General features: G+C 37.7%; 1 protein-coding gene across 4 annotated transcripts in view; it reads right to left on the reverse strand.

The window, feature by feature from the left end:
- The window catches only part of LOC101428342 (zinc finger protein 596-like), a 174,541-nt gene that overhangs the window by 100,174 nt on the left and 59,654 nt on the right, over window positions 1-14,713 (reverse strand). Inside the window, exon 7 of one of the 4 annotated variants that reach the window (XM_071207796.1) lies at window positions 12,229-13,892. The exons of the other annotated variants lie outside the window; for them this stretch is intronic. Within the exon in view, the coding sequence (XP_071063897.1) occupies window positions 13,887-13,892 (6 nt within the window). The 3' untranslated portion in view covers window positions 12,229-13,886. Of the gene's footprint in view, window positions 1-12,228; window positions 13,893-14,713 lie in introns of those variants that run through there. 4 annotated transcript variants of the gene reach the window in all.

Genomic DNA, 14,713 nt, shown 5'->3' on the forward strand with positions numbered 1-14,713 from the left:
ATGAGCAATCTGAGGAGGAAATCAAGAAGCAAATAACATTTAAAATAGAAAATTATAAAATCAAATAGCTAGGAATAAATTTAACTAGAGATATAAAAGACTTATACACAGAAAACTACACAATACTGTTGAAGGAAATCAAAGATGACTTAAATAAATTGAATAATATTTCCTGTTCATGAATAGGAAGACTAAAGATCATTAAGAAGCTATCCTACCAAAACTGATCTGCAAATTCAATGCAATCCTAATAAAAATCAACACAGCATTTTTAAATGAACTAGAAAAACTAACTAGGAAATTTATTTGGAAAGAAAAGAGGACCCAAATAGCCGAAAAAAAAAAAAAAAAAAAAGAAAAGAAAAGAAAAGAAATTGGAGGACTCATACTGCCTGATTTCTAAACATACTAAAGCTACGGTGGTGAAAATGGCATGGTATTGGCAAAGGACAGACATACTGACCAATGGAAATGAATTGAGAGTTTTGATATAGATCTTCACATATAGAGTCATCTGATATTTGACAGGGACACCAAGTCCACTAAAATGGTAGAGAATGGTCTCCAACAAATAGGGCTTGAAGAACTGGATATCCATATTCAAAAGAATGAAAAAGGATTACCAGCTCACACCTTATATAAAAACCAACTCAAGATGGATCAAACACCTAAATATAAGAGCCAAGACCATACAGACATTAGAAACCAATGTAGGGAAGAATCTACAGGACCTTGTAATAAGAAATGGCTTCATGAAATTCACACCAAAAGCATAAGAAGCAAAAGAAGAAACAGATAAATGGGACCTTCTCAAAATTAAAGCTTTTTGCACCTCAAAGGAGTTTGTCAAGAAAAAGAAAAGCAGCCTACCCAATGGGAGAAAATATTTGGTAACCATAGATCTGATATATATATCCTGCTTATATAAACAAATCCTATATCTCAAAAATAAAATGACAAGCAACCCATTTAAAAAATGAGCAAGAGATTTGAACAGATGCTTCTCCAAAGAAGAAATACAAATGGCTGAAGAGTACATGAAAAGATGCTTAAAATCACTAGCTATTAGGGAAATGCAAATCAAAACTTCAATGAGATACCATCTTACTCCTATTAGATTGGCAATTATTAATAAAAAAAAGACTAAAAGTGTTGGAGAGGATGTAGAGGAATGGGAACCCACATCCACTGCTGGTGGGCATGCAGAAGGGTCCAGCCATTCTGGAGACAGTTGGTTTCTCAAAAAGCTAGCTATAGATTTGCCATATGACCCAGTAATTTCACTGCTGGGTATATACCCAGAAGATCTGAAAACAAAGACAGAAACTGATATATGCACACCCATGGTCATAGTGGCATTAACTTGCCAAAAGTTGGAATCAACTAAAATGCTTTCGACAGATGAATGGATAAACAAAATGTGGTATATGTATATAAGTACAATGAAATATCACTCAGGTACAAGAAGGAATAAAGTACAAACACATGGGATAACATGGATGCATCTTGAGGGCCTTATGTTGAATGAAGTAAGCAGTCTTTGAAGGACAACTACTACATGAAATCTGATATGATACAAGCAAACTAAGCTGTCTCAGAGAGCTAGAGACTGGATGATAGGCTTACAGCAAATTGACAGGGGGAGAGGAATGTTGTGAGCTGATGGATATATGGGTGAAATCTATGATAAAGTGGAGGTAAGTAGTTGTACAAGGAATGGATAAGATGGGAGCATAGGGATACTATTGGGTGGAACTTTGCAGGCTTCAGGGATTCTAGGGTTGGGAGGAGGGGTCAGATGACTCAAGGAATTGGGGGTTTTGTTGGGAGGAACAAATGAAAATGGGAGATTGTCTGATATGTGGTTGACACTATAATGATGAGAAAACACTTTAGAAAATATAATAAGGGTTACTTGTTTTAAGCTTTTTAATGGGGGGGAATCTGGCACAAAGCCAGGCTTCTTGGGAGTGTAAGTGCTCATCTTGTCATAGTGTGTTATATCATTAGGTGGAGACCCATACTAGGGGTGTTTTGGAAACTAAGGCACAGTGGTCTTGATGTGGGCTATGGGTGGAAGGTTCTTTGTCTCTTCAGAGATAACTAAGTTGTTTGACTTGTGGGTGTGGAACGGTGAGAGGCCGCAGTCCTGCCCTTGGGGACTGGTGGTGGCTCCAGTCCCAGGAAATGTTTAACAATGCAAGGGCTATAAACTTTAAGTATTTAGGGGAAATGCAAAAACCAAATACGCTAAAGGCTTATCTAGAATGTCTGGAGTCCATGCTAAAAGCTTACCTAAGATGTGGAAGATATATGCTAATTGAAGCCTATTGAGAACTGAAACAAAGGGACCATTTGGCCTTTCCTCTCTGTATAAAAGACGTTTGAAAATCTTGTTCAAGGCTCGGGATTCAAATTGAAAGCTCCCGAGTCCGGCCGGCCGTCAATAAACCATTTTTCCTTCTCAAAATCATTCCTGAGTCCTGGCCTCTCTATACTCAAATAATTGAACTTCTCTTAAATTCCACAACATTTTTGGCGACTCCGCTGGGACATAAATGAAGGCCAGAGACGGTAGCATTTTGCTGCCCCTTCCAAATCCCCGAGGAAGCCGGGAGGACTCGGGTGAACCCCAAATCTGGGCGCCCCTGGATTAAATTTAATCCAGAAAAGATGTGGGCTCCACCAGAATCTTCCCGACAAAAATCGAGGGCAATGGAAGGTCTGAAGAGAAAGATTCTGGGAACGAAAAAGAACTCCGAACATGGAAGAAGGTAAGACTCCCCGGGTGAGCACAGTCTGGAAGGCCCTAGCTTTAATTGCTAGGAAGGGGAGGCTGATCACCTCCCGAGAGAACCCTAGTAGCCCCAGAAGGCTGGGGGGAAGCCGTTCTCTCTAGGCTTGGGAAAAGGAGGAAAACTGGGGAAAAGCCCTGGTGTTTTGGGTTTGTCTAACTGCATGTTAGAATCTGGTACTGGTCTTATATCCACTAAAGGAGTGGAGTCTCGATTTTAATAGGAAGGGCTATTTATAGGTTCAAGTCCTAATGTCCTGGAAATTGGTCTAGATTAAGGAAAACAAAACTTGGTTACAGGAAAATGGATCAGCTTTTCTGGTGGAGCTTGGTCTGGGTGTAAAGTTTAAACAGTGGAAAAGTCTAGCTGAAATCTTTTGTTATGGTGCTAATTTGTGAATGAATTCGCTTTATACCAAATGTTAAGTGTTCTGAGGTTTGTGATGGCTGTGGGGGCAGCCATGGTGAAAATAAATATATAAACTTGTGGGTCAGATTAGTGACCTTTGTGCTTCTGTCTGTGTTCTGTGTCAGCTCAAGGCTAGTGTTGGAGTTGTGTCCTTATGTAAAGTGGAATTACAGCTGAGCTGGAGCCCTCCCTTGCCATTGGCAAGGGAGTGAAATGATTCTGGGGCAAAAGCTGAGGAGTCTGGATGTTTGCGGAGTCTAGATGTTTGTGCATGCTCTGCTGTCTTGTCTCTGGTCTGGCCCTTTGCCGGGGCTTGCAGGCCATCTGTGTCCGTGCCACGCACCCAAGTTTGTTGGGGATGTCCCAGTCAGGGTGGCTGGGTCCCTGGGAGAGTTGCCAAATTTGAGTAGGTTCTGTCTGCCCATTTTGGCTGAAAGCTGGAAAGGGGAGAGCGGCTTGCCCCTTTCCAGTGAGTCCACACCTTCTATTCATAAGCCGCATTCCTGTTTGTTGTGCGCCTGACTGCCTAGAAGGGGGGGGGAGTGAAGAGGGTGAAAAGCAGAATCAGAATAAATGCGGTAAAGTTCCCTCCTTAGGGTGTCAAAGCCAAAATACCTTTGCATTCTGCTCAGGTTCTTAGAAGGTATTGTAGTAACCTTAAGTAAGAGAATGTGTTCTGTGAAGGTAAAATTTGTCTTAAGGGTATAAATATAAAAGTTTTACAAAGCATTGTTTAAGGTATTTAAGTGGCTAATTGCAGAAAGTCATTATTTAACAAAACTGAATTGATAATAATAATAATAAAAGGCAATTTTATAACAAACTTATTCGGCAGCCAGTCTCCCCTGCCAACTTGCTTCCAAAAAAACTGTTTCTGGTATTACATGCTACTAAGTATTTAAAGTGAAGAAAAGTTCATTATTTTAACAAACTTGTTTAGTATTAATGGCAATTATATGTTGTAAGAAGTTTGCCTGGTAACTTAGTATGTGGGATATATGGAGTGTGTTTTTATTGTTAAAGAAACAGAAGATGATTTTGTCCTAAGATAAAATGATTGATTATTGGAAAGAGTAGAGTATGGGACAGAACCTGAATGAATACTGAAAGTGTAGAAGGTTTGTGGAAGGAAAATTTTTATGATTAAATTGAGTAAGATCAATATACAAAGAAAATCTTTTATCAATAGCTTCTTGTGCTTTAACCTCATCATATCCTCAATGTTTGAAGAAGAGTCTTACCTCTTTTAAAAGAACATTTTATGTTCTAGAAATCAAATCCTGAAAAGTAGCCTTTTATTTCAAACTAACTGCAAGAGATTTATTCTTTTACTTTAAAGGAAAAATTAAAGTAATGGTTAAGTTCATTTAATATGTTATAAGTTGAATGAAAAGTATTTAAAGGTGTTATAAAATTAATGTTTTAAAAAAAATTAATAAAAACTGTAACTAAGAGTTAAAATCATTTATAAATGCATTTATATTATAAAACAGTGGAAAGACAATAACTGAGATTATAGCTGGGTGAATTTAGCCTGAAACTATTATTTAAGTGTAAATTCTACACTAACCTTAACTTTGTTTATAGTTACTTCAAGCCTAACCTCACCCTTTGCCTTTGCCTATGGTTATTTCATAATTGAGAAGAGCTGGGACATCACTGTCTCCTCTCCTGTTATTAGTAACCCTTTCTCTCATGAATTCAAGTGTAAACTAAATAAATTGCTGCCTGATAGAATAAGGTTAAATGGCCACTGGAGTTTTATTATCTCCAAAATCAAAAAGGGGGGTAGAGGGGGAGAAGTCTTCTCCTGCCTTGATGGTCAGTGTTCCTAAGAGTGGCAATTCATGAGAGAAAGCAGTTGGTCTCCCTGAGGCTTCAAATAGCCTCAGTAAATATATATAAAATTAATCTTGTTGCTTATCCAAAATTCTGCTAATTTCAAAGTAAAATATAAAGTTCTAAAACAAAATGGTGCTAAGGCATTGAGAACATTTTGGTTATTACAATCCATTAAGTAAGAAAGAAAATTCTTGTGGTAAACTGCATGGTCATAGTGCAAATTAAAAAGAGTTTCAAAAGTCTTTGAAAAGTTTAAAGTAACTAAAGTCATGTTGTTGTGTCAAACTATTCATGTCTGCCTATTTGCTCAAATTGTTGAAGTTAAATATGCAGTTATATAAGTAATATGTATTTCTGGACCCCTAATTAAGCTAAACAGTATATAAAATAATGCAAATTATAAGTAATATCAATGAGTTGTGTTTGTGTCTAACTCTTTGTGTCTGCCCATTTAAAAAAAAGGCTCAATGTATGTCTTCATACATCAGGATAATATCAAATTAACAAATAAAAATTCTTAAAAGAGGTCTATTCAAATTGTTAAAAATTAAATATGCAGTTATATTTATAAATATTCTTAAAGCCCAAATTAAACTAAGCAGGATGAAAAAGTCATAGAAATCTGATTATAGAAACAATTGGAAAAGAGCCTCCTCTTTGCAAGAGCTTTTAAGGCAAGACTAGGTGTGGCAGATTAAACCTATCTACTAGGCTAGGGAATTAAGAATCAGTTTGCCTGGTAATTTCCCAGTTTAAACCTTTGTCAGCCATAAATTGCAAAAAAAAAAAAAAAAAAAAAAACAAAGATTAAGTTAATTTTCACATAAGAAAAATGTTAATGTAACCCGGGGGCCTGCTGCCTCAGTCTCCCACTCCCGGGTTGGACAGCAGTGGAGGAGACCAGTTTAGGCCAGTCCTAAGAGCAGTGGAAGAATGCCCAAGAAAGAGCTAACTAAGTCGGTGCCATTTCAGCACTAAATTCTATTCCTTATTTGACAAAGGGGGGAGCAAGTAAAAACTAAAATGGTTGGAATGTGATAGAAAAAGCAGTTAAATCAAACTTTTGCGTGGGAAAGTTAAATCTCAGATAAGCTGTAACTTCTGAAGTATCCAATCTATAGAAAAACAAGAAGAGCTTGCATGCTAGGCTTAGAGGTATAAATTGTGTCATTTTTCTTTGTTCGTGGCACCAGCCATATCTGGCTCTGCACCCCTTCTTGCAAGATTGAGAATAAATTATTTTCTTCTCCACAATCTGGTGAGCCTTAATTTCTTCCAGAAAATTTCTTTCCAATGAAATAAAGGTAATTAGTGGCTCTATTAACAAATTTCAGTAAGTAAAAGAAAGTCCATAAAAACTATAGAGAGATCTTTCCTGGGTTATGATTTTTAAAAAAATTAAGTAATTGTGTAATGTGTTTTAAAACCTGGTAGTCAGTATGCTTTTAATTTAATAATTTTCATAACTTAAAGAAAAGAAGTTTTTAGCTTCCTCTAAGAGAAAAAGAGAACATTCCTTGCATAAACTATTATAGTTTCAATTTTATTTAACTTGAGTGTAATCTCCCATAGTTAATTTATAAACTAAATTAACATTATATGTACAAAATCTTTACAGTAATGAAAATTGTAAGTTCACATTAGTGAAATTAAGCTAAAAGAAAAAGATTGTAGATATGCTCTCTTAAATAAAAAGTAAATTTCTTTCATTGGTAATTGTAATTTAGTAAGTTTATTTAAACATGAGGTGGCTAGTCAATGTAGTTATAGTCAATTATAAAGAGTTTGTAAAACATCTTCCAAACTGAAAATGTTTAAATAGTTCTAGTTGTAAAAGTCATTGTTAACTAAAGAAACTTAGATTGGTATTGGTAGCAGAAATAACTTCATGATAATAAACCTGTCTGAAGGCCACTGCAAAATACACATTTAAGTAAATGGTAATAAAAAGTTGTCTTGATTCTATTAGAAATATTCTGTTTTCATTCTAACAATGAAAAATAATATTTTTCCTCTATTACTAAAGTACCTACTGTTATCTTCATAGTAAAATTGTGTAAGTAAATAGTCATTTGATATATGTATTGCATTAAGTTGTTTAAAATATATATAAAACAAAGAATAAACTGTAACATTGTCAAACTCTTGTGCATTCGAACCAGGCCTTGTATACATTACAGGTGGCCTCTCCATGTGAGTTATTGGCTAGGCTAGTCACTGACCCCTCAATTAAAAATATGTGCTATATCAGTCTCTGGTTCTGCTCCTGAAGTTGATGGAAACTATATTGCAGTTTCAAGCTCCTGCAGCCAATAATGACTCAGTACAGCCAAGTGTACAATAGATATCACTTCCAGACTGGCACTGTTCCATGGTGCCAGAGAGCACTATGCACCAGGCTAGTAGAATACTGGAAAATCTCTCTAAGATAAAAGATGCTGCAACTTGCTCACTGCGTTGAAGAACATGCTAAGTGGAGCCATGATACCAGGATACTGTAAGTAAAACTTAAACACAATTGGCATTATGGCCTGCTCTCATGGAGAAATAACATGTAAAGTATTACAAACCTGAAAATCAAAACTAATAATTGCAACTCTAAATCCTTATGCATTAAGTAATACATTAGTTAATATTAAGTGCTGCACTTTTATCCTGTACTAAATATATGCCTAATAATTGTAATGTTATCTTTTCTATTTTAGATCAAGTGCAGAAGTATATTAGACATGTTAAATTCCTGGTAAAATCATTTTCTAAACAGTTAATAACATGTCTATAGAATAAGGTGGCAGTCTCAGCCAGTCTCAGTTAGCAAAAGTGAAGCTTGCTTGCTGATGGTGAGTCACCTATTGAACAAGTCAAAATTGCTAGAAATTGTACAATGAAAACCAAGGTGTAAAAATCTTTATTCTGTAGTTCTGATCACTCCCACAGGTGAAAACTAAGAGTATTTCCAAATTAGTGTTCTAATCCTGAGTGAAGCCAGTTGCCCAAGGAGTGCCAGTTCACCAAGAGCATCTGACAGAGCGAATGAGTGTCAATCATTGAACAGCTTAGAATGTGTCTTCAGACAAAGCTAAGTGTCTGTTGCAATTTCTCTCTAAAGATAGATAACTTAAAAAAGAATATATATGCTGTTTCCACCAGCTTTTAAAGAATGCCATCTTTATAGGCACCTAACCTTGTCTACCTCTGTAATCCAATGTGTCCTCTTTTAAAAACAGGTATTCCAAATTTTTAATTAAGTTTGTTTCTTTCAGAGTGAACATCTTATTAACCATATGAAAACTTCATCCAACTTCGTACAAAATGCCAGATCCATCTTCCTCCAGTTAGAATAAATTAAAGAGTTTTACACCTTATTAGGCAATGACTACAGCCCATGGCCAGCAGGAAGCAGTTACAGAAAAAAGATCGTCTCCCTTCAGCACCCCTTTTAAATTAAAGGTGTAAACTCTTTAAGAGTAAAATAAAAGTAATAGATGGATCTGGAACCTGACTAGAAATCCACGTGAGTGCCAGTGGCAGCAGCATAACCGCGGAAGGCCCCTGCCCAAGATTCTGCTGTCCAGAATGAAAAGTTCTAAACTTCTAAAAACAGTCCTGGATGCTGTACTAAAGACTGATAAATAATCAATCAAGACAACAAACAGCCATCCACCTCATAGCTCCAACAATAATTATGCCAAAGCTTAGCAAGTAAACTTTGGCAAAAGGGGGGGGAATGATGTGGGCTATCATTCCCAGGGTGGAAGGCTCTTTGTCTCTTCAGAGATAACTAAGTTGTTTGACTTGTGGGTGTGGAACAGTGAGAGGCTGCAGTCCTGCCCTTGGGGACTGGCTGCGGCTCCAGTCCCAGGAAATGTTTAACAATGCAAGGGCTATAAACTTTAAGTATTTAGGGGAAATGCAAAAACCAAATACGCTAAAGGCTTATCTAGAATGTCTGGAGTCCATGCTAAAAGCTTACCTAAGATGTGGAAGATATATGCTAATTGAAGCCTATTGAGAACTGAAACAAAGGGACCATTTGGCCTTTCCTCTCTGTATAAAAGACGTTTGAAAATCTTGTTCAAGGCTCAGGATTCAAACTAAAAGCTCCCGAGTCCGGCCGGCCGTCAATAAACCATTTTTCCTTCTCAAAATCATTCCTGAGTCCTGGCCTCTCTATACTCAAATAATTGAACTTCTCTTAAATTCCACAACAGTCTCACAAGGAGAGATGTGCTGTTTCCATGGCTATGCTTGCACCCTAAGGAATGTGGAATTAAGAGTTCCCTAATTCCTGGCAAACAAGATGAAGCTGTTAAAGGTTTACAGAAAATATGAGCACATGCCTTTTGTAGTAAATAGAACACTTAGACTTTGTATCTTGAGATAAGATTTTTTGAGTTCCTTAGAGTTCCTTAGTAATGCTAAAAGTTAACTGCATGTTGCTGCTTGTTGTCATGTAGACTGGGGTATATAGAGGGCCTTTTGTAAACAATAAAGTTGTCTGAGGAGTCTCTTCTCCCACACCCCCTGATCCCAGCTCTCTCATTCTTTCTTTTTCACTCTTTCTTTCTGTTTCTTTCTCCCTTTTCTTTCTTTCATTCCCAGTACGCTTTGGGTCCAAATCTCCAACAGGGGTGGGAAAATGTACCTCCATCCTGGGGAGGCCTGATGTTCTCAAACAGAGGAATTGTGTCTCAAGAAAATGGTGGCTCCCAATGGGGGAGAACAGTCTAGTGTGACAAGACCTCAGCATTGTTGCAAGTATCTGTGAATCTGGGCCCTCAAACAGTGAAGCTTAGTTGTCACTGGGAGCCATGAGGGGAGGCAGATATAGGAATAGAAGAGATGGAAGGAAGCACAGTAACTGTGGGGCAGTGGATGTGTTCCATGAGATCATGCAATGATTAAGGATGTATTAAATTACATCAAAATGTATAATAGTCTATAAGCTAAAATGTAAACCAAAATGTAACTAAAAATTTAGAAAATTTTACAATCTAAAATATAAAGCATAGTGTCCACCAAAATGGAACCATGTTTGGTACATACAATTCAATATCTGTACGTCAGCTGCAGCAAATATAACATGAACAAGTAATAAGATCATTGCTGGGGAAGGGGGAAAAGGGCTTGTTGTTGGATATATGGGAGTCCCCTATATTGTATATGTGACTTTGTGGTGATCTAAAACTTTCTTGAAGACAAAATTGAAAATTAAAAAAGGATGTAGACACTCAGGAAGGAATGAAAGAAACTGCCCTGCCACTGTACATCCAGGGCAACACCTGTTACAGTGATGAAAGGCACAATGTCAAAAACAAAGTTATATGATATTTTTATTTTATAATACCTCAATGTACTTTTTACTTAATTTGAGTTTTTCTAAATCAGTATGTATTCTATTTCTAATATTTAAAACTATCATTTCTATTTCATTTTCCTACTAAGTGAATTTGCCAATATATTAAGCTTCATTTCTGAAGAAGTTTTGGACCACAGAGGGGTTCAAAGATGGTAGGGGAGGAACACTATTGTGGGGTGTAACTGATGGGGGCACATGTTTGAGAGGGAGTTCTCCAGGGCATGTATATAGGGTACAAACATGTTTGGATATTCTTTGGGAGTTATCATAGTAGTTACACTTACAAAAAACAACTGAGGGAGTACTGAGTTCCTAGACAGGCAAGCTCTGTCACATTCCCCAATGCAAAAGCAACAATCCCCCAAGTGTGAGGGCAAATTCCCAGAGAAGAAAGATAGTAAAATGATAAGCCTTAGATACTGATGACTATGCTTATGAGCCTGTGTGCCTGAAATTTCAACCAGGCCTAGAGCTGCAGAGTGCCTAAAAGTTAAATTATGAGAGCATCCGTGTTGCTCAAATTTGGCCACTCTCTAAGCCAAATTCAACATGTAAATAAATGCATTACCTTCCCCCCAGCATGAGACATGACTCCTAGGAATGAGCCACACTGGCCCTGAGGGATTACTTCCCAACACTTGCTGGTGATGCAACTAGAAAAAGGCCTTGAATAAAAGGGGGACAATAATAAAGACAAATGGGTTTATATGGCTAAGAGTCTTCAAAAAAGAGTTGGGAGGCCATCAGATGTGTCATGCTTCCCACAGGTCTCAGCAGGATCCAAGAGACAGTCAAAGTAGATATAAACCAGGTACTGGTAGTCCTGAGGGCTATGGCAATATGCAGGTTCCATGGTCATGGCAGATGGCTCTGGAGTTCAGTCTCTTGTCAGTGGGTCCTACTTGGTAATTTTTCCTGAGTGTGTTGGAGTTGGACTCAGATGTGACCTTTCTACACATGCCTCTTCTGTCACTTTTATTTAACCTGTGGTTGACACTGAGGTTGGTGTATACTCAGGAGACTTGAATCTCTGGACTGTCCATGTGCCAGCTGTGCCCTCAGACTCAGCAGAGTTGCAACTCCTACTCTCAAGTGTTTTGGCCTTTTCCAGGTCAGCTAACAGGGAAGTGAAGGTTGTCGACTACCACACCAGGGAACCAAGAGTGCCTACAATTGCAAGCAGGAGAATTGCATCCCTCAACCATGTGAGATCTAAGCCCCCTCTCAATTTAGAGGTGGAGTGAACATAACCACCCCAGGGTCTGCAGTATGGAGGAATAAAATATTGATTAGAGTGGACTTAATGATATTCTACTATAGGACTATTGTGACTCTTGCCATTGTAGAAACTGTATCATTGATGTGGAGACAGTGGCTCTAGAAGTTGCTGTGGGCAGGGAGAGAGGAGATGTGATGTGGGGGCATTTTTGGGACTTGAAGTTCCCCTAAATGATATTGCAGGGACAGATGCTGGACATTATATATCCTGCCATAACCCCCTGAATGGACATGGGGAGATTGTAAACTACATTGTAAACTATAATACATGCGGTGCAGCAGTGCTTCAAACGTTTTCACCAAATGCAATGAATGTGCAACAATGATGAAATAGTTGTTAATGTGTGAGGAGTGGGGTGGGGTGGGGTGTGGAGTATATGGGAACCTCTAATATTTTTTAATGTGAATTTAAAAAATCTATCTTCTAAAATAAGGCAATTAAATAAAATTTTAAAAAGTAATTGAGAAACCCAATGAGCTTTTGTTTATGCAAGTTATATGTATCAATATTTACTGCAAGTGAAATAAAAACAAGGAACTCTTAAGTATTCATCAATTCATTTAATAATTTTATAATTTTGTTAAATAAGTCAACATTTTTCCTGAAAAATATATTTTCCAATGTAAATAAAATATAAATGACTTGTATGGAGGAAACTACAGAATACTGTAAATGAAATCAAAGGCCTAAATAAATGGAAGAATACTCCGTTATTGCATAAGAAGCTTAACATCATTACGATGCCTATCCTACTCAACTGATTTACAGACTTAACAAAATCCTCCTAAATTTACTACAGTACTTTTACTGAATTGTTAAAGCTAACTATGAAATTTATTTGGAATATTAAGAGGTCCTGAATAGCCAAAGACATATTGAGAAAAAAAAAAAGGACATTAGAGGATTTACACTAAGTGACTTTAAAACATATTACAAATCTACAGTGGTCAAAAGTGCACGGTATTGGCACAAGGATAGACATACTGACCAATGGAACTGAGTTGAGATTTCTGAGTTGAGATAGTCACCAAGCCAGTTCAACTCAGAGAGAATGGCCTCTTCAACAAACAGTGCTTGGAGAGTTGGGTATCCATATCCAAAAGAATGAGAGGTGAACACCATTCTTATGTTATAAAAAACTCAAGACTTAATCAAAGATATAAGAGCTAGAACCATAAAGATCTTGGAAGATAATGTAGGGAAACACCCACAGGATCTTATATTCAGAAATGGTTTCATGAACTTTACACCCAAAGCTTGAGCAACAAAAGAAAAAATAGATAAATGGGACCTCCTCAAAATTAAAAACTTTTGCACCTCAAAGGAGATGGCCAAGAAAGTGAAAAGGCAGCCTACTCCATGGGAGAATATAGTTGGTAACCATATATCTTATATGGGCCTAATATCCAGCATATATAATGAAATCCTAAACCTCAAAAATAAAGACAAACAACCCATTTAAAAAACGGGCAAGAAATTTGAAGAAACACTTCTTTGGAGAAGAAATCCAAATGGCTAATAATCACAAAAAGTTGCTCAATATTGCTAGTTATTGGGAAAATGCAAATCAAAACTTCAACGATATATTATCTTACACTCATTAGACTGGTTATTATTATTTTTTCCAGTTCCTTTTCTTTTTGTCTTTATTTTTAAAATATTACATTAAAAAAATATGAGTTCCCCATATGCCCCCCACCCCCTCACTCCACTCCTCCCCCCATAACAACAATCTCCTCCATCATCATGAGACATTCATTGCATTTGGTGAATACATCTCTGAGCACCACTGCACCTCATGGTCAATGGTCCACATCTTGGTCCACATCTTAGCCCACATTCTCCCACAGTCCACCCAGTGGGCCATGGGAGGACATACAATGTCCGGTAACTGTCCCTGCAGCACCACCCAGGACAACTCCAAGTCCCAAAAACGTCCTCACATCTCATCTCTTCCTCCCACTCCCTACCCCCAGCAGCCACCATGGCCACTTTCTCCACACCAATGCCACATTTTCTTCAATTACTAATCACAATAGTTCATGAATAGAATATCAGTTAAGTCCACTCTAATCCATACTCTATTCCTCCATCCTGTGGACCCTGGAATGGTTGTGTCCACTCCACATCTACATCAAGAGGGGGCTTAGATTCCACATGGATGCTGGATGCAATTCTGCTCTCAGTTGCAGGAATAGACTGGTTATTCCTAAAAAAATGAGAACTACAAATGTTAGAGAGGATGTGGAGGAATGGGAACACATATCCACAGCTGGTGGGAATGAAGACTGTACAGACATTCTGTAGTAGTCTTGTGATTCCTCAGGAAACTAATAATTGAAGTGCCATATGATCCAGCAATCCCACTTCTGCGTATAGACCCAGAAGAATTGAAAGCAGGGACATGAGCAGATATATGCACACCATTGCTCATAGTGACATTGTTCACTATTGCCAAAAGTTGGAAACAATCTAAATGTCCATTAACAGATTAATGGAAAAGCAAACTCTGCTATACACACACACACACAATGGAATATTACCTGTAAGAAGGAATGCAGTATTTACATATGGAATAACATGAATAAATCTTGAAGACCTTACATTGAGTGATGCAATCCAGGCACTAATGGAGAGATAATGGCATGACCTAAGTAACATGAATTAAGAAAATTGAGGAGACTCACAAAGCTAGAGTATGGAAGATAAATTTACAGACAGAAAGCAAGTAGAGGATTTTGAGCTAGTGCCCATATTGGCAAAATCTATAAGGTGGAAAGGTGTACTTTTGTAGTAGATGGGCATGAGGGAGGTGCAGTGATGCTATTGGGTTGGGAGGTACTGACCTGTGAGTGTTGCAATGTATCCAGGGGAAGGTTAGGGGAAGGTGTGGATGACCCCTGGGGATTTGCAAGTATGTGGTTTAAACTACAAATGCTGGGAATTTTTTCTGGCTTATGTGGCAGGGGAGGGTTATATGTTTAGGGTGTTAGATGTGGGGGGCATGTGGGAGAGGGCACACCTGGGACA

This window comes from Dasypus novemcinctus, chromosome 14 (genome assembly GCF_030445035.2).
Source record: "Dasypus novemcinctus isolate mDasNov1 chromosome 14, mDasNov1.1.hap2, whole genome shotgun sequence".
Lineage (NCBI taxonomy): Eukaryota > Metazoa > Chordata > Mammalia > Cingulata > Dasypodidae > Dasypus > Dasypus novemcinctus.